At 46.9% G+C, this 24,645-nt stretch overlaps 4 protein-coding genes across 4 annotated transcripts; all 4 read left to right on the plus strand.

Annotated features, from left to right (window-relative positions):
* Positions 1 to 1,464: 1,464 nt before the first annotated feature.
* jun (Jun proto-oncogene, AP-1 transcription factor subunit) lies at positions 1,465 to 3,528 on the plus strand. The gene has a single exon (XM_083671001.1). The coding sequence runs from the start codon at positions 1,824 to 1,826 to the stop codon at positions 2,796 to 2,798; it is 975 nt and encodes a 324-aa protein (XP_083527127.1). The 5' UTR covers positions 1,465 to 1,823; the 3' UTR covers positions 2,799 to 3,528.
* A 2,855-nt stretch (positions 3,529 to 6,383) lies between these two features.
* caiap (CARD- and ANK-containing Inflammasome Adaptor Protein) lies at positions 6,384 to 11,380 on the plus strand (the record flags this gene model as incomplete). The annotated part of the gene is made up of 5 exons (XM_083671517.1): positions 6,384 to 7,099; positions 8,419 to 8,831; positions 9,050 to 9,233; positions 9,628 to 9,871; positions 10,631 to 11,380. The coding sequence occupies 5 exons, from the start codon at positions 6,384 to 6,386 to the stop codon at positions 11,378 to 11,380; spliced, it is 2,307 nt and encodes a 768-aa protein (XP_083527643.1).
* Positions 11,381 to 12,736: 1,356 nt separating this feature from the next.
* LOC310805449 (uncharacterized protein) lies at positions 12,737 to 15,575 on the plus strand. Its single transcript, XM_083671146.1, has 5 exons — positions 12,737 to 12,813; positions 13,457 to 13,494; positions 13,586 to 13,660; positions 14,139 to 14,328; positions 14,950 to 15,575. Exons 1-5 carry the CDS (start codon positions 12,747 to 12,749, stop codon positions 15,450 to 15,452), a joined length of 873 nt encoding a protein of 290 aa, XP_083527272.1. The 5' UTR covers positions 12,737 to 12,746; the 3' UTR covers positions 15,453 to 15,575.
* Positions 15,576 to 18,140: 2,565 nt separating this feature from the next.
* faslg (Fas ligand (TNF superfamily, member 6)) lies at positions 18,141 to 21,811 on the plus strand (the record flags this gene model as incomplete). Its single annotated transcript, XM_083671518.1, has 4 exons — positions 18,141 to 18,665; positions 19,952 to 20,060; positions 20,442 to 20,504; positions 20,801 to 21,811. 4 exons carry the CDS (start codon positions 18,141 to 18,143, stop codon positions 21,238 to 21,240), a joined length of 1,137 nt encoding a protein of 378 aa, XP_083527644.1. The 3' UTR covers positions 21,241 to 21,811.
* Positions 21,812 to 24,645: the final 2,834 nt, after the last annotated feature.

Genomic DNA, 24,645 nt, shown 5'->3' on the forward strand with positions numbered 1-24,645 from the left:
AAAGCGTGTTTAGAATTAGTAAATGATATCTAAATATACGCAGACCAGTGGCCAAGACATACATGACTGTGGCTCCATGAGATGTTGCTGACTGAAGACTGAAGCCCAGGAGCCCTGAAAGCTGCTTTTAAAACAGGCCGCCCTCCAAGGAGCACAGCGAGAGCCCTGCTGAAGGGGTCGGCCACCATTACCTGTGGTCACCAGTAACCCTCTATGTAATCCATGTGTTTTAATAGGTTTAATAGGTGTCTAGGTAAATAACAGTCTGTGACAGTGGAATACCCTGGTCAGGTATCCTGTTTTTATTACTGTCTCAGCATATAATGACTTGGGGTATGGGTCTGTGTGTGTGTGTGTGTGTGTGTGTGTGTGTGTGTGTGTGTGTGTGTGTGTGTGTGCGTGTGCGTGTGCGTGTGTGTGTGTGTGCGTGTTTCCATAGGACCCACCACAGACGAAGACCACCGTTGAGTTCCCACCGCGCCCTAGGACAGGCTACATGACAACCCCCGACACACACACACACACACACACACACACACACACACACACACACACACACACACACACACACACACACCACCCACTGCGTATGGGTGTGGGATGAAAAGCGTATCCTTATTAACATCTCTGTAAAGTTATACCCTTATAGATGGCGATTTTCCACAGGTGTAAGCGGGGATTATGTCTGTGTGTGTGTGTGTGTGTGTGTGTGTGTGTGTGTGTGTGCGTGTGCGTGTGCGTGTGTGTGTTTGCACTCTCCTGGCGCAGAAGTGGAGAGTCCAGGTGGCTCTGTGTGGGGTACGACTCTGTGCCAGGGTTACCTTGTAGGTACCACTCACCCCTCCCATCCATAGAATAAAATATAATAAAACATAATATAATATAATATAATGTAATATATCATATCATATAATACTGCACAATACAATGAACTTTGACTGTCCATTTGTGACAACGTACATCTAGAGATGAACATAACTCAAATGAGACACATAATCATTCTATTCTAAACGTATGGGGATGTTTTTAAATCCGCAAAACACCACACAAGATCACCATTACTATGATGCATTTATTGGAACAACATGTATACAACATATCAGCCTCTCTACGAGTGGAGAACTACCATAACTCGATATAGAATGGATTTACAGTACAGGCTATCCCGCCACTGTCAGTAAACGCTAAGCGGGTAACCAGATATTCAAAAACAATACGTCATCCCACAGTGCACCGCGCTCCTCGCCTTCCAGCATTACCTCATCCCATCAGCCACTGCGAGAGTAAGAATCTTCTGGGTGGGTCGTCAAGGCAACGTGCCTTATCTGAAAATGAGGCGACGCCCCCTTGAATCGCCTCCAGCCAATGGGAGAGTCCGGGCATGACATCATTGCTATTTTTAGAGAAGCAGCGTAGCAGATAAGGTTTGCCTCCACGCTGGAAAGCTCAGAGTATACACACGGAGCCAGAGGGACACAAGTGTGCTGTTCATCTACAAAGACAGAGAGCACTGAGCGTTTCACTGAAGAGAACTCTGGACAGAGCAAAAATAACAACTCTGAACAACACATCCAGCAGCCCGACTCAAGACCGTCGCTATAAAACAGAAAAGAAATCGAGTGTTCTTTCAAGGAGTGCTCATACGAGTTCTGAAGTTTGCGTGCATCGGGATACACAGCTATTCCAGAGAAACTCCTCGCCTCGGTCCTGCGGGGTAAAAGCTGCACTTTTGTGTCAGTTTAACCCAGATAACTGAAAGAAGAAGGGAAAACGGCTCTTGAGTGCAAGAGACATTTGAATCCGAGTTTGTCGGTTTCTCTTCTATGTCTACCAAGATGGAAACTACTTTTTATGACGACTCGATGAACGCTTTTTCTCAGCATGAAAATGCGGCTTATGGATACAACCCCAAAGCGCTGAAACACAACATGACACTGAACCTCGCCGACCCCACGGGGACCCTGAAGCCTCACCTCCGGGCTAAAGCCAGTGACATCCTCACCTCTCCAGACGTGGGGCTCCTCAAACTAGCCTCCCCGGAGCTGGAGCGACTCATTATCCAGTCCAGCAACGGCATGATCACCACCACACCGACTCCGACACAGTTTCTGTGTCCGAAGAATGTCACCGACGAGCAGGAGGGATTCGCGGAGGGCTTCGTCCGTGCTCTGGCGGAGCTCCATCACCAACACTTCCCCAACATACCCCATGTCAGTGTCACCTCAGCCCCGGCGACCAGCGTCAATACCACGCTGCCACCTGTTTCATCCGTGGCGGGTACCGTTTATAACAACAACGTAACCATGCGCTCTGATTCACCCGTCTACGAGGACCTGAACACTTTTAACCCGACTATCAGCACCAACGCCACCCCGAGTTACACCACTTCAGCCCCAGCTATGACTTTCCCCGTCGCCCCGCCGCAGCTCCCCGTCTACCGACATCCGTCCGCGCCACACCCCCGGCTCTCGGCGCTCAAAGAGGAGCCTCAGACCGTCCCGGAGATGCCGGGTGACACCCCTCCTCTCTCCCCGATAGACATGGAGAACCAGGAGCGCATCAAGGCGGAGAGGAAGCGAATGAGGAACCGCGTCGCGGCTTCCAAATGCCGGAAGAGGAAGCTGGAGAGGATCTCTCGGCTGGAGGACAAAGTGAAGAACCTGAAGTCGCAGAACTCGGATCTGTCATCTACCGCCAACATGCTGCGGGAACAGGTGGCTCAGCTGAAGCAGAAGGTGATGAACCACGTTAACAGCGGCTGCCAGCTCATGCTGACGCAACAACTCCAAACATTCTGAGAAGGGGAACCATTTTGAGGAGAAAGACAGAGATTGGAACGAAAAGGACACATCGTTAAAGACTGGGCTGTATCTCCAGACCTTGGCAGGGTGTAGGACGATACAGGACGAGACTGGCAGGACTGGGCTGTCTCTGTCTCTGACCGGGTGCCTTGCGCTCTCCGGTGGCGCGCACCCGAGTTGGGCCCGGGACAGAGAGCGTAAGAGAAGTGCGCCGCTGACCGGAGAGGGATAAACGGCAACAAACAGGACACGGATGTTGTTGTGTTTCGTGCTGTTTTCATGACTGGACATGAGAGACTAAACTTTTGTTGAGTAGACCAAGTTGTGCATGGACCTGACCATCGGAATTCAGTATTAGAGGATAAAAAAAGAACCTGAAATAGACACTCTTGCTGCCTTGGCGCCAAAGGAGGGCGTGTAGCCTATTCTAAAAGGCTGAAAACCTTTTACAAAAGCTGCCTGACTTCTGAATTACATTGTACTTTTTTTTCTCTCTTTCTTAATTGTATTAAATTGTTCCTTAAGTTAGAAAAGCTTCAAGAGTTACTTGTTTTTTTTCTAAAGTTGCTTAATGGGGTTTCACTCATTGTTATGTGTATATAAGATCAACATGGAGTACTTAAGTTTACCATTTGTAATAACAAATACAGTATAATTTTTTATGTTTGTTTTCTGAGCACTTCAGAATTGAATCGATATTTAAGAAATGTAATAAACTATCTATAAATGAAAACAATTGTGTGTGTGTGTGTGAGAGAGAGAGAGAGAGAAAGAAAGAGAAAGAGAAAAAGTCTTTCACAATGAAACATGTTGCAGCATGTTGGAGCAGCCAGAACCTCAAGGTAAATGACATGAGTACCTTATTGATCCTGGCCTGGTGATTGTGTTTCAGTCCTGGGCTCAGCTCCCTCTAGAGCAGAGAGGTAGAGCAGGCCAAGACTGAAAATTGGAGTGCAACTTGAGTTGGCTACCCAATGCTTCAGACCACTTGAGTTAGCCCATCTCACAAGGTAAACGTAACGCTATACACCTCCCACACACACACACATACACACCCTAACACTGAAGTGGCCTACATTCACCAGTCTCCAGGGCTTATGACCTTGGCTGACGCACTCCTATATTGTTCTAACTTGTGGTGGTAAACATCTAAAAACCACAATGACGACATAAATTTGTTAAAGTTTTGTGTAGTGGGTCGGAGTGTGTGGATAGTGGAAACCGTGGAAACCAGGTTCTGGAACTGTTGGTTGTCATGTTGACATGTTGAGACTTCCTATTGCATCATACAACTCACCACAAACATGATCACTGTCCAGGACGACGCGCAGAATAAACAGACCTGACACCAGAGTCCCTGGAGGGGAGTCCAGACTCACAAACAAACAAACACAATTGGGGGGAAAAATTACCCCTGTCAGGAGGTTTTCATAAAACACACATACCTAACTGATGGAAATACAAAGGCTAAGTAATGGTGTGATTTGACATTGGCATGGTAATTTCATTTTCATGGTTGTATGAATGCAAGTGCCTATCCCAGTGGGGAAGAGTTGATGAAAATCATGCAGTAGGAATTCAACAGATTTCTGGTCAGAATGGGATCCCTTGAAATTACAACACGTTTAAGATATTAACCAACATAAAAACTGAGTAAAAAACAATATAAAAATCTATCTAAAATCTTAAAACAAAATAAAAAAAACATTAATTGCATTAACCTAAAGGCATTCTTAAAACATAACCAACCAACAAACTGTGTTTATGATCATAACTCCATGATCACTTTTTTTAAACATACTTTCTACTCAACCGTAGGCTCAGCTACTCAGCAAACACAATGAGCTATGTTATCAGTATGAATGTTATCGGTATGAATCTGTACATAAAATCTAATACACTCTGTGGATAACACGATTGGCACCTCTGAACAGCATAGCTGTAATTACTAGTGAAGATCCACGAGAGGGCGACATTGCCCATGGAACATCGAGGTCTCCCTACAGTCGAGCTGTTCACTTCATTACAGTAAAGATAAAGACCCCGTCTGGGACAAAAGCGAGCCCAGGGAAAACACTTGTTTACTTCACAACAGTAGGACGACGTAATTGATTAGAATATCAACAATATTTAATCGGGACCTGCCGTGAAATATCTGGAATCTGGAACACCAGATTCCATCCGACCTTTTCCTATCATTAAATACAAAATATGTGGGTGCCAAAACAGACTTTAGATAAATTAGGTTAACACTCAGTCTTTTGAAAATAGAGGGCAGGTGTTATTGTAAAAACAACTGAAATAGTCTTATGGAGGTACATTGAGGCTGCATTCTAATTTCATACACGAGCATTGTAATTGTTATCATTTTACACAATATGGAACTGGGTCAGTGTCTCAGTCAGATTTTTTAATCACTGCGCAAATCTGCTTTGATCTGATTGCCCAAACTTGGGTGAAACATGAGCTCATACCGGAAAGCCGGCACCTTCTTGACCATATAAGGATAGAGAACGGTCGGAAGACGTACGTCATCTTGGCAGATAGTAGGCGTGTTTTACGGGAAGTGAATCGGCCCTCTAATCTTCTGGCCGACTGGATGCTGCATGAACGCTTGAATAAGCACAAGCAAGCACCCTGCCAGTCACTCGTCCTTCAAGGTGTTTTGGTAAAGACAAAGAGTGAAGACTTGTTTACCGAGACAGTAACAAACCCTCTTTGATGTGTATAAAATACACATAAGGAAAAGCAGAGTGCAGAATTATCTTTATAAAAAAAAAAAAGTGCATTCAATTTATTTATTATGTTATGTTGCTTATATTATTATTATCATTCAATTAACAGTCTTCACCTGAAATTCAAAGACTAAATGCAGACTTTCACTGCTGAAAGTTGACAGGGAGATGCTATGCTACATGCTATGCTTAGCTCAGAAAGTGGTTTGTGGTTACGACCTTCATTTAGTTCTGGGAAAAGTGTGAATTTCACACACACACACACACACACACACACACACACACACACGCACGCACGCACGCACACACGCACGCACGCACGCACACACACACACACACACACACACACATACATACATACACACACACACACACACACCCTGCTGCTATCATGTTAACAGTACCCAGTTTGCAAATACCTTTGCTGTTATCACCAGTTTGCTGTTGGCCGAGTTGCACACTGTAAACACAGAAGAGGAACAGTCAGCTTAACACAGCTCTCTTAATACACTCTAGAGGGGTACAAAACGCTCCTCTGTCTGAATCATGAACCACACACAGACAGAAAACACTTCAAGTTGTGTAATCCAATAGTGAACCACTAATGAGCAGGTTAGTGTAAGTGCACATGGTCAAACAAAGGCCAGTAAAGCAAAGGCGGGGTCTACCTGCCATCTCTATGTACCTGGTTGCTAGGGGGAGAAGTTTCACTAAGAGTTGAAACGATGTACACACACACACACACACAATGCTGCCTGTCAGTGCAGTGGTTTGATGAGCGCTTATGAATGTTCAGAGATCAGACACACATTCAGTGAACCTTCATTTTTGTAACGTAAACAGCGTCATGAAAATGTTCACCAAAACGTTCCAGGATGTTCCAGGATCGTCAGGCCTCTCCACCAATCCGTACGCCGTGGACGTGGTCCGGGCCAAGAGGAGGGATCTGGTCACTGGGATCTCACACACGGAGGATCTCCTGGATCTCCTGGTCAGGGAGGGGCTCATCCAGGCCCATCAGAGATCTGTTGTCATGACGACCATCAGAACGCGTGAGCAGCAGAACTCCAGGGTCTTGGACATCCTGGTCTCTAGAGGTGAAAGGGCGTGTCGGAAGTTCTTCCACCCCTGTCTGATGCTGACAGAACCGGAGCTGTACCAGCGAATCAAGGCCTACGTGGGCCATGTGAACACCAGGGTACGTGACGGTCGGAGACAGCTGATTGGGTACCTGTCGGAGAAAGATGAGGAGCAGGGATTGGATAAAAGCATGTGTGACATCACCGATCAGAAAATGGCCAAAACAATGACGACTCAAAGCGGCAAAAAGCAGAGAAACGAGGAAGAAAAGAGGAAAGTCAGGAAAGAGGAGACCGCCGTTAGCAAGGAGGCGCAAACAGTGGCGCCCAAAACAGCCCCGAAACCGAAACCAGGAAGTATATTCGATGCCGCTGTGACAGGAGAGCTCTCGCTATTGGAGGAGATGTTAAAAGACACTGACGTCAACGCAGTCAATTCCTCCAATGAGGCGCTGTTACACGTGGCGGCGGAACACGGGCAGCTGTCAATCATCGAGCTCCTCCTCCGTGGAGGATGTTGTTGATGTTGTTGTTGTTGTTGATGTTGATGTTGATGTTGATGTTGTTGTTGTTGATGTTGTTGATGTTGATGTTGTTGATGTTGTTGTTGTTGATGTTGATGTTGTTGATGTTGTTGTTGTTGATGTTGTTGATGTTGATGTTGTTGTTGATGTTGTTGTTGTTGATGTTGATGTTGTTGTTGTTGTTTATGTAACATGGTCTTCCTGTGTTGTGGTCCAGCTGTTTGACCACATCGTTCAGTGTATCTCAGACTTCCTGGACTACATGGGGATGAAGAACACTCGTCTTCCTCTGGGTTTCACCTTCTCCTTCCCCTGCAGACAGACCAGCCTGGACGCCGTGAGCCTCTACATCCTCTCTGTCTGTGTGTGTGTGCGTGTGTGTGTGTGTGTGTGTGTGTCTGTGTGTGTGTGTCTGTGTGTGTGTATCTGTGTGTGTCTGTGTGTGTGTGTGTGTGTGTGTGTGTGTGTGTGTGTGTGTGTGTGTGTGTGTGTGTGTGTGTGTGTGTGTGTGTGTGAGTGTGTGACAGATACTGTGTGTGTTCAGGGCATCCTGCTGACGTGGACGAAGGGCTTCAAGGCCACAGACTGTGAGGGAGAAGACGTGGTGGGCCTGTTGAGGGAGGCCATCAAACGCAGAGAGGTGAGGGGTCGTCTGAGGTCAGGGGTCGTCTGAGGTCAGGGGTCATCTGAGGCTCCACCTGTCTAGACTGAACATGTTTACAAACTGCTTCCTACGATGATATAGTCTTATATACATATATACATAAACATAGATACATAGATACATAAACATAGATACATAAACATAGATACATATATACATAAACATAGATACATATATACATAAACATATATACATAAACATATATACATAAACATAGATACATAGATACATAAACATAGATACATAAACATAGATACATATATACATAAACATATATACATATATACATAAACATAGATACATATATACATAAACATAGATACATATATACATAAACATATATACATAAACATAGATACATATATACATAGATACATATATACATAAACATATATACATAAACATAGATACATATATACATAAACATATATACATAAACATAGATACATATATACATAGATACATAGATACATATATACATATATACATATATACATATATACATAAACATAGATACATATATACATATATACATAAACATAGATAAATAAACATAGATACATAAACATATATACATAAACATATATACATATATACATATATGGGGCCCCTCAGGGGCCACACCGAGGCGGTCAGGGCCCTCATAAAGGCCGGGGCCCCCATCTACTCCCTGGATAAACAGTCCAAGACCGCCCTCCACCTGGCAGTGAAAAACAGCCACCTGAGGGCAGTCAGAGCCCTCGTGGAAGAAGACACCAGGCTCTCTAAGAACCAGACCCAGTCCGAGGGCTCTTTCCTCCACACTGCAGCCAGGGAGGGTGACTGGAAGCTGGCTGAGATCCTTCTGCAGAGTGGGGCCCCCGTGGATGCCTTGGATAACCGTAAGAGAACAGCCCTGTTCCACGCGGCCAGCCGCGGCTGTGAGAAGACCACAACCGCCCTCCTCAAGGCGGGGGCCAAGGTTGACCATGCGGTCATAGACGCAGCCATCGAGCTGAACCGTGGGTCCATACTGCATCTGCTGCTTGGTATGTACTACTACTAATAATAATAACAATAATAAACTCTATTTATATAGCACCTTTTTAAAACAGGGTTACAAAGTGGTTTACAAACAGATAAAACATATATGCAAATAAACAAAGGCATGGTAATATGATCAGTTCACCATGGTCCCCTCTCTCTCGTGTGTAGTATAGGGCAATGTCTCCCATCTGTGGACGTGAATAAGATGTTTAATCCTCAGGGTACGGCCGAGGGGCTCTCCATGTAGATGCTCTGGGTTCTGCTCTCTTCTCCGCTGTGAAGAAGAACCAGGATGGGATCGTGACCGCGCTGATAGACAGCGGGGCTGATGTGAACCTGTGTGACAAGCAGGGGTACACCGCCCTGCTGCTCTCTGCTGAGCTGGGACACACCGAGACGTTCAGGTAGCCGCCAGACATAACTGTGAAAACTGAACACATCTGATTCAGCAAGAGGGCATTTTGTTGTTGTTAGCTACAATGTAAAGTACTATGTATGAAGTGTAAAACGGTTACTTTACATTTACATTTTACATTTATGGCATTTAGAAGACGCCTTTTTTCCAAAGCAGCTTACAACAAATACATTTGTATAAGTGAATCATCTATCCATCAGTCTTCATAAGACAATGTAATCAATGCTCGGACCAGGGGCCATAGGCAGTCACAATGCTTTAAAGGTCATCTAAATCACTTTTTGACTGACATTTATATAATGCTGGGAAAGTGCCTTGTTGTGTACAGTACATGAATGTGTATAGATCATCAAAGGTAAATTGCCATTGTTGACATTATTCAGAGCGCTGGCTGCCAAACAGGCCCGTGTGGATGCCACCCTGCAGAACCTCTCCTCTGCCCTGCACCTGGCTGTCCAGAGCGGGAGTGGGTCCATCGCACAGATGCTCCTGGAGAAGGGCTTGGACCCCAACACCTCCGGGCATAAAGCCCACACCCCTCTGCATGTGGCTGCCCAGCACAACCGGTCTACGTTAGTGGGGCTGCTGGTTCAGGCTGGGGCTCAGGTGAATGCAGAGGTGTCAGTGGTCAGGGTTAGGGTTAGGGTTAGGGTTAGGGCCTCCATCAGTCTCCTGATGGAGGCCATGTTGGCTGAAACCTGATGGAGGCCATGTTGGCTGAAACATTGTTGTTGTGTTACTTTATCAAAGATGGTGGAGCAGTAAACAATGATCAGACCTTAACTCTCCTAAGACCCCTAACCCTAACCCTAACCCTAGCCCTAGCCCTAACCCTAACCCCAACCCTAACCCTAACCCCAACCCTAACCCTAACCCTAACCCCAACCCTAACCCTAACCCTAACCCCTTCACTACTTTCTAAATGTTTTATTGTCAAGCTCCTGTGCCATCATGATGAGATGTACAGACCTAACTCCTCAATCAACAATCAATCAATCAATTAATTAATTAATCAATCCGCCAATCAAGCAAATTGTATTTGTATCGCCTAAAACAGTCGGTCAATATTTGTGTGTACAGTATTCATATTGAACACATAGTAATGTAGTAATGTATAATGTATGAGAATATGTGTATTATTCTTTTATGGTCTTATCCTATGACCTTTCACCTTTCACCTTATGCCATGTCAGTGTTCCTGTAATGACCCCTGCTGCCAAGCGGAACTGCTCTGGTTCGCTCCTGCCCCTGCACATGTTGTACCTTTTAAGTAAAGGTTATGAAGCATAACACGTTTCGCCATTGGTCCTTCTCAAATTACCACTGGGGTTAGGGTTAGGGTTAGGGTTAGGCCCGGTCTAAGACACCTCCCTTTCCTCCTCTCAGGTGAATGCAGCCACCCAGGAGGGCCTGACACCCCTGCACATAGCCAGCCAGCAGGGCCACGCAGAGACAGTGACCCAGCTCCTCCAGAACCAGGCGGACACAGAGACCAGGGACAAGCAGGGGAGGACAGCCCTGCACTGGGCAGCCTCTACCCAGGGAGAGGGCTCCGTGGTGGGGCTGCTCCTGTCGGCCGGAGCAGACCCCAACACCACCGACAAGGAGAAGAGGGCTCCCCTGCACCTCGCTGCCATGGAGGGACGGGCAGACGCCGTGGCAATGCTATTGGGTCGCAAGGCAAGGGGAGGGGCTAAAGACATGGACGGCTCCACCCCTCTTCACTACGCCGCAGCCAATGGGCACGCAACGGCGGCCGCTGCTCTCCTAGCCTCCATGAAGAACAAGGGCGTGGATGAGAGGAACGCGTGGAGGAAAACGCCGCTCCACGGGGCCTGTGAGAGAGGGCACGGCGATGTGGTCGAGCTGCTCCTGAGGAGCGGGGCTAACATCAACGCTCTGGATAACAGCAAAGACACACCGCTGCACTGCGCTGCTCGCGGCGGCCACCAGGGGGCAGTGAAGAGGCTGTTGGGCTGGGGACAGGGGGGACAGGGGGGACAGGGGGAGCGGGCCAACCTGCAGGCCAATAATAATGTGAGGAAGACCCCACTGCAGGTGGCCGAGAGTGGGGACACACAGAGACACGAGGACATTGCCACCCTCCTGAAGAGAAAGATGCTGCTGATCAAATAGAGTCGTGGAAAGTGGCTGTGTACTCCCTGTCCTTCAGGGGTGTCGTGTCTGCTGTATCTTGGCCTTAACTTTTATTCAGCCAGTTGTTTATACCTGGGGAACCTGGTGTGTGGAATCACAATAACATGGATTGATTAGACCACAGCGTTCACCAACTATGGGTACGATATACCCAAATCATACTGGATCAATGATTACTGTAAGCAAGGGAGGATGGCAAAAGAGACTGTCTTGCAAATTTGTGCATTTTCTTTTACTTAGCTTAAAACACTCTGCATTAAACATTAGAGTAAAAGACCATGAATCTCAATGATAACCGATTAAAGTTGTGTTTTCTCATCCACACCACAAGGTGGCGTCAAACATCAAGCCATTCAAGTCTATCTGCAGTTTACACCGATACACGGCACAGATGTGAATAGAAGGAACTGGATCAAAATAAGGACCATAACTCTGAGTGTCCATTCATGTTTCTCTTGGTTTAGTCCACATCTAAGTCAAAGACCATCTTTTATATCAAAAGGTGAACTGTAGTGAACTAATCTAACATGGTTACATGTTGAAAATAGATTTACATTTACATTTACATTTATGGCATTTAGCAGACGCCTTTATGAAAAGCGACTTACAACAAATACATTTGTTTAAGTAAGTGAATCAGCTATCTATCAGTCATCATAAGAAAAACAAATCTATGCTAGGACCAGGGGCCATAGGCAGTCACAAAACTTGCACAGGGGGGTAGTGGGGATGAAGAGGTCTTTAGGATTAGGGTTAGGGTTAGTACAGGGGGGTAGTGGGGATGAAGAGGTCTTTAGGGTTAGGGTTAGTACAGGGGGGTAGTGGGGATGAAGAGGTCTTTAGGGTTAGGGTTAGGGTTAGTACAGGGGGGTAGTGGGGATGAAGAGGTCTTTAGGGTTAGGGTTAGTACAGGGGGGTAGTGGGGATGAAGAGGTCTTTAGGGTTAGGGTTAGTACAGGGGGGTAGTGGGGATGAAGAGGTCTTTAGGGTTAGGGTTACTACAGGGGGGTAGTGGGGATGAAGAGGTCTTTAGGGTTACGAGGGAAAGAGAGAGAGAGAGATGGTGGGGAGTGGGAGTGAGAGAGAGAGAGAGAGAGAGAGAGAGAGAGAGAGAGAGAGAGAGAGAGAGAGAGAGAGAGAGAGAGAGAGAGAGAGAGAGAGAGAGAGAGAGAGAGAGAGAGAGAGAGAGAGAGAGAGAGAGAGAGAGAGAGAGAGAGAGAGAGAGAGAGAGAGAGAGAGAGAGAGAGAGAGAGAGAGAGAGAGAGGTTACCTCCTAGCGGCCCTTTATGGTCCCACTCCAGTGTCACGTGACGGAGGGGAGCCATGTGACGCTGGTGACGCAGAGATGGCCAGGAACGAGGAGAAACAACTGGGGAAGTTGAACCGGCTGTGGCTCCAAAAAGAACGAGAGGGCAAGTGGCAATAGATCGCCATTTCAGCGTGTTCAATATGTCTCGACTCTTTTACTGTCAGTTGCACAACTATCCATAAAAAAAAAAACGGACTGCTGCATTGCACTCAAATGCAGATTGCTAAGCTAACAACCGCCTAGCTAAACAGCAAGCGTGGTATCCGCACGGCTGTGGTGGTCGTACACACCGAGCAGCTGGCACCATCCACACGTCTGCTGCCACTCCCCCTGGACCATAGACGTGTCTGTAGACGTCATTGCTCGCATAGCAGTAGTACATTTGGGGAACCTCTGATGATACCTCTTAAACCAAATTCTGCTTTCATTTGAGTATTCATTTCATTATGTTTTACTTTATCTCCTTGTCATGTGTAGTATGTTATTCTGAACTATGATCTGAGCATATCCACACACAACTTCGAGTTGTTCCCTATCAAATGGCATCCTGCTTTTGCATCTGATCGTCATATTTCTAATGTTATAAGCAGTTTAGTTTGGGTCTGGTTTTTTAGGTGGAAATTAGTCAAATAGGGCATTCGGCAGAAGAGGTGAAATTACCTGCAATAATGTATTATTCTAGTTCACATAACATGGCTCACCGTGATTTGGCTAATCCACCTTTACCGTATTTCTTTCTGTTCCAGAAGGACGCATCAAAGATGTCGTGCGTAGGCCGAAACTTGTGAGTAATCGTCTGATGGGTACAGTACGTGGATGGTATTTGTTCTCGTTCTCACAGATGTCCTCTTCTGACACTCATCTATTCTTCTCAGTCAACACTTAATTCTGCCTCCGCTGTGAAAAAGTGGATTCCGAGCATCAAGAGTGAAATAGAGTATTATCTACAGGTAGGTGCACACCTTTGACCCGTAGTAGAGTTTGCAGATTTCGTGTACGAGTAAATTAACGGCCCAAGCCCCTCTCAGACTGTCCCCTCATGGCTGAAAAGAGGCTGAAAAGGGATTTCAACGTAGGCCTACAGTACCAGTCAAAAGTCTGGACACACCTTGCCAAGAGTGTGCAAAGCTGTCATCAAAGCAAAAAGTGGCTACTTTGAAGAATCTAAAATATAAAACATATTCTGGTTTGTTTAACACTTTTTTGTTTACTACATAATTCCATATGTGTTCCTTCATAGTTTTGATGTCCTCAATATTAATCTATAATGTAGAAAATAATAAAGAAAAACCATTGAATGAGAAGGCGCGTCCAAACTTTTGACTGGTACTGTACGTGCACAATGATAAATCATCAATCAGTCCGGCACGCTAACGGCCAGAGATTAGAACAAATGTTGTCATGGGTGATAATCTTCTTCTTTAACAGCAGTCACAGCTGTCCCACTACCCTGAGAGGAAGATCGCAGAGTTCCAGCTGTGCATCGAGGGCCTGGAGAAAGAATACAAACGTTTCCGCTGCAAACTGCGAGCCTTGGACCCGTCCTGTAGGCACCAGCCCTGCGCCCCCCGGGCGTACAACAAGAGGAGAGCGGACGCACAGGACTCTCACACCACTGGTCGGTTTATCAGGGTTTCCCCTTGTTTCATTGTTCCTTAACAATACCAGGTTTTCTGGGGAGTTTTACCAAACATACAGCACCAGTCAAAAGTTTAGACACAAACTTGCCAAGAGTGTGCAAAGCTGTCATCAAAGGAAAAGGTGGCTACTTTGAAGAATCTAAAATATAAACTATATTCTGGTTTGTTTAACACTTTTTTGTTTACTACATAATTCCATATGTGTTCCTTCATAGTTTTGATGTCTTCAGTATTAATCTACAATGTAGAAAATAATTTAAAAAAATAAAAAACATTGAATGAGAAGGTGTGTCCAAACTTTTGACTGGTACTGTAAACCAGGATAGAAGACAACATAATGGAATATAACACTTTGTTGATAAACTCCAGAGGTTTCACAGAGCTGAGGTTAACAATCATTAGCACACTAAACATCAACGTTAGCATGCACCAAAGTACAGTTATAACGAATTGTCACACCATAGACTAGCGGTGTGACTTTCACACACAAAGGTTGTGTGTTTCTGTTTCACTTTGTATTCTGTAAAGAGAACGCTAATGACATTTCTTCAGGAGAAGTTTCACATCAGGGGAATAACTCGTTTGACTCTCATTCGTAGATAAAAAAACACGCAGCCTTCAGTCGTGCGTCCTGTCTGATGAGAGGACAGGAAGTGACAAAAAGCCAGCCTTTGGTAAACAAGAACGCTTCAGCCAATCAGAGGCTCGGCCCAGTCCAGCCGCTGACCTGACACGGCCCAGCCCAGCAACTTCAGAGACACTCGACCAGGACCAGCCCCTCTCCTTTGACCGGACCCGACTGGCGGTGGCTCTGGCTGGGTCTCGAGGACCAGTCCAGCCAGGCTCCTCTCACACCCACAGCCTGGCCCGGGTGCTGCTCTCTGGCCTACCCAACCTCCACAGCTCCCCGCTGGGCAGAGCCATCGCAGCCCAGAGCCGAGACAGCCCACGGGCAGGAGAGGAGAGGACAGAGTCAGGGGGACCCCTTTGCACTGGAGAGAAGACAGGGAAATCCCCCAGCCCTGGGGCAGGAGGGGAGAGGATGGGGCATCTTCTGGGACTGGGCTGTTACTACTCCTCAGATGAGGATTCTGACACATGACAAGACTGTGTTATCTTATCAGAGCTTATTGATAATGTCTGTGTTTAATTAGTTTGAACCTGTTTTGAACCGCTGGTTCTTTGTGCATGTCTACCACTTGTATGTAAATACAGAATAACAATAAAAAATAATTACAATTTGGTATACTTTCTCAAATACTGTTAGTTAGGTTACTCTTCGGTAAAGTAGGTCAGCCATATGTTTTCAACCAAAATCTGATATTTGAGACTGCAAGCAAGAGCAGAAACTGCAACCTGAGAGTGACAGCTAATACCTCAACCCCTCAATACAAACATCAAACACTTCACCCTCTATTATGTAATTAGTCATCACCACAGTAGCACCGTTATGCAAGGAAGGCTTTGGTGGTGCTGACTCAGCAAACCTCCCTCCGTCACTCAGACTGCAGTGTCAACACACAGACCCCAACCCGCTTCTCTGCTCAGGCGCTGTGGGTACCGCCTTTTTGTGCGGCACTTCTGAGAAGCAGAGGCACATTTATCCCGCACTGGGGTAAGAACCTCATGTAGCGTGAAGGGTCTATGGTCTATGGTTAGCCTGACGTTAGCCTGACGTAGAGAAGTGAAGGTGAGATGCCCTTTCTGTCAGAGCTGTGTGGCTGCACATCCTGTCTCTCTTGTCTACAGTGACCAGGAGAAATGAAACTGAAGCCCTTTGAGAGGAGGGACAGGACAGTGAGCACAGCCAAAGGGCTGGTTTGAATAATGAGAGAAGACAGGTGACAGTTAAAATCTAGTTTCACAGGAATCTCCCTTGCATCTCGATACAGATTACAGGGAATGTTCAGTATAGCTATTGACTGTACAACCCTACATTCAGAATGTACACAAACACAGCACCACATTATCTTTTTTGCACACGTGTCCCTCATAAGGTCCTCTGGTGAGATCCACCATCATTTACCAGTTCTTTAGTAGCATCAGTGGAACATTGCAACACAATGTGAACAGACCCATATTTGTCATTTATTTTTCTGATGATTGTCATCTGGTGATCAACCTTCCCACTGCGTGGTTTGAAGCTGTTTGAATCAACAGCCTGCTGCAATGTACCTATCTTAGTCAGGCCTAACTGACATCAGGGCTTCCCTGGTTAGTGGCAGGTATCTCTTTCGACTGTCTGATGGAAACATGTTGAACCACGGAGCAGAGAAGGAGAGTGGGGGGTCGTAATGACGCGGTGGCATGCCACCTCATGCGACTGGAAAATGATTCTTTGAGTGCAGAGGGGAGGAGCGAGTATGTCTCTGAGAGCAAAGCTTTCCTGTAAGACAAGGTGAGCGAGCGTTAGGAAGGAGGGAGGTGTGGGGGAGGGGGGGGGAGTCCACACACACACACACACACACACACACACACACACACACACACACACTGACACACACTCACCACACACTGCTCTCTCACAGCCCAGCATGAAAGCATACTCTGGCTCATATACTGCGTCTTTTTCATGTGGCAGTTCCGTCTTCCCACTGAGAAATGTGTCTGTGCTACTGAAACTGCTGATTTTAACTACTGTATCACTGTTTACAAACACCGACACACACGCACGCACGCACGCACACACAGCTGTGTGAGTATAAGCACAAAACATCCACACGTTGAAATCCGTACATGATTTGGTGTTGAGGTGTGTCAGTCATTGGAGTCGGCGCAGCAGCTGACTGCTGCTGTGGGAGGAGGTGCTTTGTCTTTGGCAGGACGCCACTACAAGGTAAAGGTGGGCAGCAGTTTCTCGGTCTGCCCTGCTGATCTGTTGTTGAATTATGTCGGCAAGAAAAGGAATCCCTGAGTCTCTGCTTCTCAAAAGTGCGGTAGGCTCTCTGCAGATTTCAGATGGCCCGTTTCACTCACCACAAAATCCTAGTCTGACACAATTCTCACTTTCCACCGTATGACAGCAGGATTTCTGTGACACACAGCGGACATGTGACAGGTTTTCAGAAGAAGTCTTTCTATGTTGCTTTCCAGCCCTGTCATACCCCGGACGACATGGTTGTTACCAGGTCAGCAGAAACCCCCCACTTCCGACTTCTGTTCTGAATGCACAAGTGCAAAGACCATGCTAAATATGTAGAGTGAGAGAGTGAGTGTGTGTGTGTGTGTGTGTGTGAGTGTGAGTGTGAGTGTGAGTGTGAGTGTGAGTGTGAGTGTGAGTGTGAGTGTGAGTGTGTGTGTGTGAGTGTGAGTGTGTGTGTGTGTGTCTGTGTGTGTGTGTGTGTGTGTGAGTGTGCATGCATGCGTGTGTGTGTGTGTGTGTGTGTGTGTGTGTGAGAGAGTGTGCATGCATGTGTGTGTGTGTTTTCTCTCTCCTATGAGGTGATCATTATCCACCATCGTGTTGAAATTTGCACTGGTCATTCATGCCACTAACCTGAGGAAACTCTGAGTGAAGAGAGGATGGAAGGATGGAGTGAGAGAGAGAGAGAGAGAGAGACAGGCGTGAGAGGTGACGTGAGCCTATCACAGGCTGTGTGTGTGTGTGTGTGTGATGTGAGCCTATCACAGGCTGTGTGTGTGTGTGTGAGTGGGTGTTGCAGCTGTGGGTTAGACGGCGTGAGAACAGACTTTTTTTAAGATCAGATATAGACACATCTGCTGCGCACAGGAGACACACACACCTTCTCTCTCTTTCACACACACTCTCTCTCTCTCAAAGTCCTGCACCATGAGTACTACCCAGAGCTATCCATTACCTCATGGGTTTGTAGTGGACAGTGGTGGTGGTGGTGGTGGTGGTGGTGGTGGTGGTGGTGGTCCGCAGCGCGCCGTTCAACCTCCAGGTCTGGTGCCCTGCTGGACCTACTCTCATACCCAGGAGAAGATGAGGGTCCCGGGGAAGGCCAGAGGCTGCAGTGGGGTCAGCCCCAGCATGGTTGTTTCTCTGCTGGTTCTGCTGCTGCTGGTGTTTGCTGCTCTGGGGCTGGGAGCCTACCAGATCTACCAGCTCCAGGTGGAGCTGGCTGGGATGAGACAGGTGAGGAGGAGGGGCAGGGTGGGCAGGGTGGGCAGGGTGGGCAGGGTGGACAGGGTGGACAGGGTGGGCAGGGTGGGCAGGGTGGGCAGGGTGGGCAGGGTGGGCAGGGTGGGCAGGGTGGACAGGCTGGCTGGGATGAGACAGGTGAGGAGGAGGGGCAGGGTGGGCAGGGTGGACAGGGTGGACAGGGTGGACAGGCTGGCTGGGATGAGACAGGTGAGGAGGAGGGGCAGGGTGGGCAGGGTGGGCAGGGTGGACAGGCTGGCTGGGGCTGAAGTGTGGTTTGGGTCTGGGGGGTGAAAAGGTGGAAGGGTGAGGGGGCTCAAGTCACAAAACGCTATATACTGTAAATGTAATTTGATTGATTGATTGATTGATTGATTGATTAATTGCTTGTGGACTGGAGAGAGGGATAGGGAGAAGGGGGTGAGGCCTGAATGGGAACAGGAGTTAGGATGAGGGGGCTGCATGCATCCAGGTCGGGCTGGGGTAGGGAGCAGTGGTCTGGGGTAGGGAGCAGTGGTCTGGGGTAGGGAGCAGTGGTCTGGGGTAGGGAGCAGTGGTCTGGGGTAGGGAGCAGTGGTCTGGGGTAGGGAGCAGTGGTCTGGGATAGGGAGCAGTGGTGTGGGGGTAGGGAGCAGTGGTGTGGGGGTAGGGAGCAGTGGTGTGGGGTAATAACTATCTCACTTTTTCCTTGATGTCTGTCTTTGCAGTTCTCTGTGGTTAAACACTGAACTTTTTCTTTTGCAAAAGGCATATTTGATAGATGCACAGGATTACATTTTACATTTATGGCATTTAGCAGACGCTTTTATCCAAACCGATTTACAACAAATACATTTGTTTAAGTAAGTAAATCATCTATCCATCAGTCATCATAAGATTAAGTAATAAGTAATCTATGCTCTGACCAGGGGCCACAGTATTCATTCTGTAGCAGTGACCAAGTTTAGAATTGTTTTCCCTGCAATATACATCATCCAGTGCATCAGGTACGCTGAAGGGCAACATTGCTGCAAGAGAAAAAGTCAAATTCTACAAATTCACGTTTCTGGAATCACTCTGACCAGAGGAAAAGGAGGGGGAGAGAAACACACTGTAGGTGGAGGTGGGAGCCAGGGGCAGATAGTGGTGGCAATACATGGAAACTAGTTAATGATGATATGCTGTGAGGTTGTTTTTGCGTCTCAGGTCATTATATCGCCTCAACAGTGACATTTAAACATTTCAGCCGAGACTGGAATCACGTGGTCATGGCCTGTCTCTACAGGATGTCCTTGAGTCATACTCAAAGAACACTTTTAGAAAAGAGCTGATGTAAGATGCATCTCAGCGCATCATCTCACACCCCTCATCCTCCACCACAACAGTTCCTGAAACATCTACATGGTGTGTGTGTGTGTGTGTGTGTGTGTGTGTGTGTGTGTGTGTGTGTGTGTGTGTGTGTGTGTGTGTGTGTGCGTGCGTGCATGTGTGTGTGTGTATGTGCGTGTGTGTGTGTATGTGCCTGTGTGCGTGTGTGTGTGTGTGTGTATGGTGTGACATTGACATTTCTCTCTTTCATTTGTCAGGAAATTAACATAGAAGTAGAGGGTCCTCAGAAACAAGTTGGTGAGTCGCCCGTCCCCTCTGCTTTCATGTGGATCACCGCAGACTCTTTACGTACAGTATCACAGCAGCCTAGGTCCCTGGCCTGTTTGAAATCACTGATCTAAAATGCTTGGATTGGCCTAAGCAAGCTTTTCACTGCATTGCTTTCACCAATCAAGTCGAGCCAGATCAGTGATTTCTTCAAGGAAGGAAAGAAGGAAGGATTATTTTTGAAAGCATTCAAACTGTCTGTGACGTACTTGGGGTGTCTCAATAGCCTAAAGTGGCTTCCTCTCCCCTCCTCTCCTCTCCTTGTGTATTTCCTCCACCTGTACTGACCTTGCATGGACTCTCCATGAGCTGATATGATGATGACTGATGTCAGCCATCTTGTTGTTTCAGGTGTCCCAGAACCTGATTCACACAGACTGATGCCAGTCAACAGACCAGCAGCACATGTTCTAGGTAATTAGGTCCTCTCCTCTCCTCTCCTCTCCTCTCCTCTCCTCTCCTCTCCTCTCCTCTCCTCTCCTCTCCTCTACTCTACTCTACTCTACTCTACTCTACTCTACTCTACTCTACTCTACTCTACTCTACTCTCCTCTCCTCTCCTCTCCTCTCCTCTCCTCTCCTCTCCTCTCCTCTCCTCTCCCCTCCCCTCCCCTCCCCTCCCCTCTCCTCTCCTCTCCTCTCCTCTCCTCTCCTCCAGAGGAGTTGTGTCCTTAATGCTACATTCTCCACCCCCCCCCCCCCCCCCTCAGGGCGAGCTGAAAAGATACCCAAGAAGACGCTGCTTTGGGAGCCCAAGGCGGGGCGAGCGTTCACCGAGGGGGGAGTGGTTTACCGGGACGGGGGTCTGCAGGTCAACGACACCGGACTCTACCACGTCTACTCACGGGTGCAGTTCCTCTCCAAGGAGTGCACCCCCACAGAAACGTTGGTTCATTCCGTGTTTGTCAGGAGACAAGTGGACAAGGACAAGTGGATACCACTCACACTGATGGAGGGCCACCGAGAGGGGTTCTGCAGCCTGAGGCAAGGGACGGGCCGGACGTCGAACGGGCGCGTCTGGACATCAGAGAGTTACCTGGGAGCCGTCCTGCAGCTGCAGAAACAGGACTGGGTCTTTGTGAATGTGTCGCAACCACACAAGATCAGTCATAGCCATCACGCCAACTTCTTTGGGCTCTACAAGATCTAGACCAGAGACACATGTTTTGGGGTGTGGCAGTCCCACTTTCATATTTTTCAGTTTTTATTGGACAGAGACAGAGAAGTGAGAGTATGGCAGCAGGGCCAGACTCATCCCCATGCTGTCACCTGTGTGCACTGTGGGGGGTCCAGTGGTGCTAGACCACCGGTCCACCCCAGACCACATCAATTTAACCTTTTTTTTTTATGTGTAATAGCAATAGCAATGGCAGAATGGCAATTGTACTTATTTTGCAGTAGATGACATGGCAAATATCAAAGAAGGACAGAATGTGCGTTCATTTATCTATTTATTTGGGATATTAATATTGGTGTGGGTTTCAGTAAGTTGTGTATTTGATATGTAGCCTCTCCAAGATGAATGGAGAGGATATTGTCATATGATATTATTGACAATGTGGGGAGGACTTAAACACTAATATGCTGGTTGTCGGGGAGACCCAACCTGCATTACGATGTTGATCTGAGAGTTGAGACGCCCACTGCTGGTCTGAATGTATGTTCATAAGAATTTCATGTGAATTCATCTTCACATCAAGGATTTTATGTATAGGGGGGAAAGAGGGTTAATTCATATGCAAGTGTTTATTCTAATAAATGAGTATTTTATTAAAGCACACTGATGTTTTTGATGTCTGTCTCAAGTGGCTCTGGATAAGACTTCCCCTCCCCACCAATGATTCTGTACAAGGATAAGACTTCCCCTCCCCACCAATGATTCTGTACAAGAGTGGATGTTTAACGTCCCTTGTAGGCAACAACAGAACAGGCCTATGGAAACCTTAATGAGCTTGTAGGATGGCGTGAGCAGACTGGCGGAAAGAATGCAAATAGAGAGAAAGAATTACCACAACCATCCATTTTCTCCATGACTAAAAAAAAAAATCATTTTTTCCACTATGAATAACTTCATAATACATTCTGTTATTCTCACATTGACATAACATCCAGAGTACGGTATGATTTATGATTTACTGAGAATGTGTTTTAAAAGCTTGGCCTCTTGCAAGTGCAGTGGCAATATTGCAATATTCTGCTGCTGCTACTTCATTTTGCACTCAGGACACGCACACACGTACACACGTACACACACACACATACACACACACACACACACACAGACACACACACACACACGCACACACGCGCACACACACACAGAGACACACACAGTGTGTGAAAACGTTCAGGGTGGGCATAGGCGATGGGAGGATGTCACATCTGAGTGTTCAGACAGACCTCAGATGCAGCTTCTCTTCCTTCCTGTAAGAATGTCACAGCGGACCGAGTGTGAAAGGGGAGGGTGGGGGAGGGTGGGGGAGGGTGGGGAAGCTAGGTGGGCCTATCTGTCTGTGGCTAGTCTAATCAAATGTCATGCAGTTTTCTCCATGACTGCAAACATTTTTCACCCGTTTTCCTTAGGCGTTACACAGCATCGTGGTGTGGATTTAAAGTTCACAAATGTGAACATCTGTTGCTAAATGTCTGGAGTGTGGAAGTGCATGCAGAGCCGCCTTGAGGATGAGCTTTGATGGACGTGTTGATGATGTGACAGGTCAGGTGGTCAAGAATTGTGAGGTCCTTACTTATAAAGGCGTTAATGAAGGCCTCATCAAGCCTTAATAAGTTAGGTTTTGTCTATAGCGATTCAAGCCCCACTGTAGAGCACCCTATCTACAACTGTCTACAACTATTATTGCTAGATTAACTAATTAGATTGTAAAAAATATCCTTTCATTCTGAGTAACTAGAGAAATGATGTGTCTCTGTAGTGAAAGGTGACAATAATTCAATACAAAGCAACGCATTTTACTCACCCAGGGCTTGCATTTCCAAACCCAGACCACTATGTAAGCAACAAGGAAACAAGGTCAAACAAGCATTTCTCACATTTCTCACATTCGACTTAGCTGGAAATATTAATGACGCATGTTTCTCAGAAATTACATGGTATCCATTGCGGGGAAATTCAAGGTGTATGAAATGCCACAAACGCACATGGATTGGTAAATGGTGAATTCGGAAACCATTTTCAGAAGCATGAGCCAAAGATAATGCATGCATTTCATCCAAGGACTTCATTCCAGTGGCGCTTGATGGTTCGTCCTTTAATTACAGGTGCTAAAACAAGTAGTCAAACAATGAAGGACAACCTGCACACTGAATATGTGGCTCCCAGGTGCTTTATTCCACCACACAAGGTTTAGGCCGACAGGCCTTCTTAGGTCAACAGGGGAGGCTGGTGGATTGTAATGGATGGAATGGAATGGAATTTCCGCCTCCACCAACCTCCACTGTTTCCAGAATTCCAGAATGGAATACTGAGCACGCTGGTTAAAGTCAGCTGTCCCTGGTGAGCTACCAATTATCTCAAAATGACAGGAAGAAGAAAAGTGTTTGGGGCTAATTGCTGCCAAACTGACAGGGGGATGATCGTGGGGCGATGGCTTGTCAAACCGGGGAAAGCCTTCTGATTCTCTAGCCTTCTCCTGAAGTGCCCCCCTCGTGTATTCAGAAGAATGGACCCGTGTAAGGAATATGGTGGACACACCACGGTGGACACTCTCTCCAGCCATGCTTGCACCCATCCAATCCTTTTAGATGCAAGAGAGGAAGTGCACAAGTGATGGGTAGAGAATTGGAACGCACCCTGTTTTTTTAGTTGTTAGGGTTAGGGTTAGGATTGCGATTGCGATCGTCTCCCTGTCAAAGTGATCGTCTACTGAGGGAGAGAAATCAGAAGGATGATCACAACAGCCCTATTAGCTTCTGTTCAACGTGAATCTTTAAACTGGGTCAACTAAGTGTTACTTCTTAGAAAAGGCTGTGGTCTTGTGGTCTTGGTCATATCCTGTCCTGGGATGGCTTGAAAACAGAAGATACTGAATGCAAACCACCATGTGCCCTGCTGAGGTGAAAACCCACAGAGAGAGAGAGAGAGAGAGAGAGAGATCAAGGCCAGTTTCTGTCCACAATAGAGACACACAGTTGACACCGTGGACAGACACCATTAAACCCGACCATGACTTTGTCTCTTTACAGCTCCATGAAAAAGGTAGGGAAACAGATCACATATACAGCAGACTAGAGAGAGAGAGAGAAGGGGGGGGGTGGGGGGGGGGGGGGGGGGGGGTAAGAGAATGGAAGATGTATTTTGTGATATGCCCATAATGAGAGCAGCCATGGATAACACCTACCATCAGCTGAGGGGTGGTATAGACCAGTGATTATCACAGAGAGGTCCAGGGACTCCCAGGGGTGAAGGAAATAGTTCACTTCTGCTTGTATTTGACTCACTAAGTGAAGTAGAACAAAGCCTGATGTTGTGTTATGTCTTGAGAGTATATTGGTTGGGATTGCTTTAAAAAAAGAATCTTATTTATTCTTTGTGAGC

Source organism: Argentina silus, assembly GCF_951799395.1.
Source record: "Argentina silus genome assembly, chromosome: 6".
Lineage (NCBI taxonomy): Eukaryota > Metazoa > Chordata > Actinopteri > Argentiniformes > Argentinidae > Argentina > Argentina silus.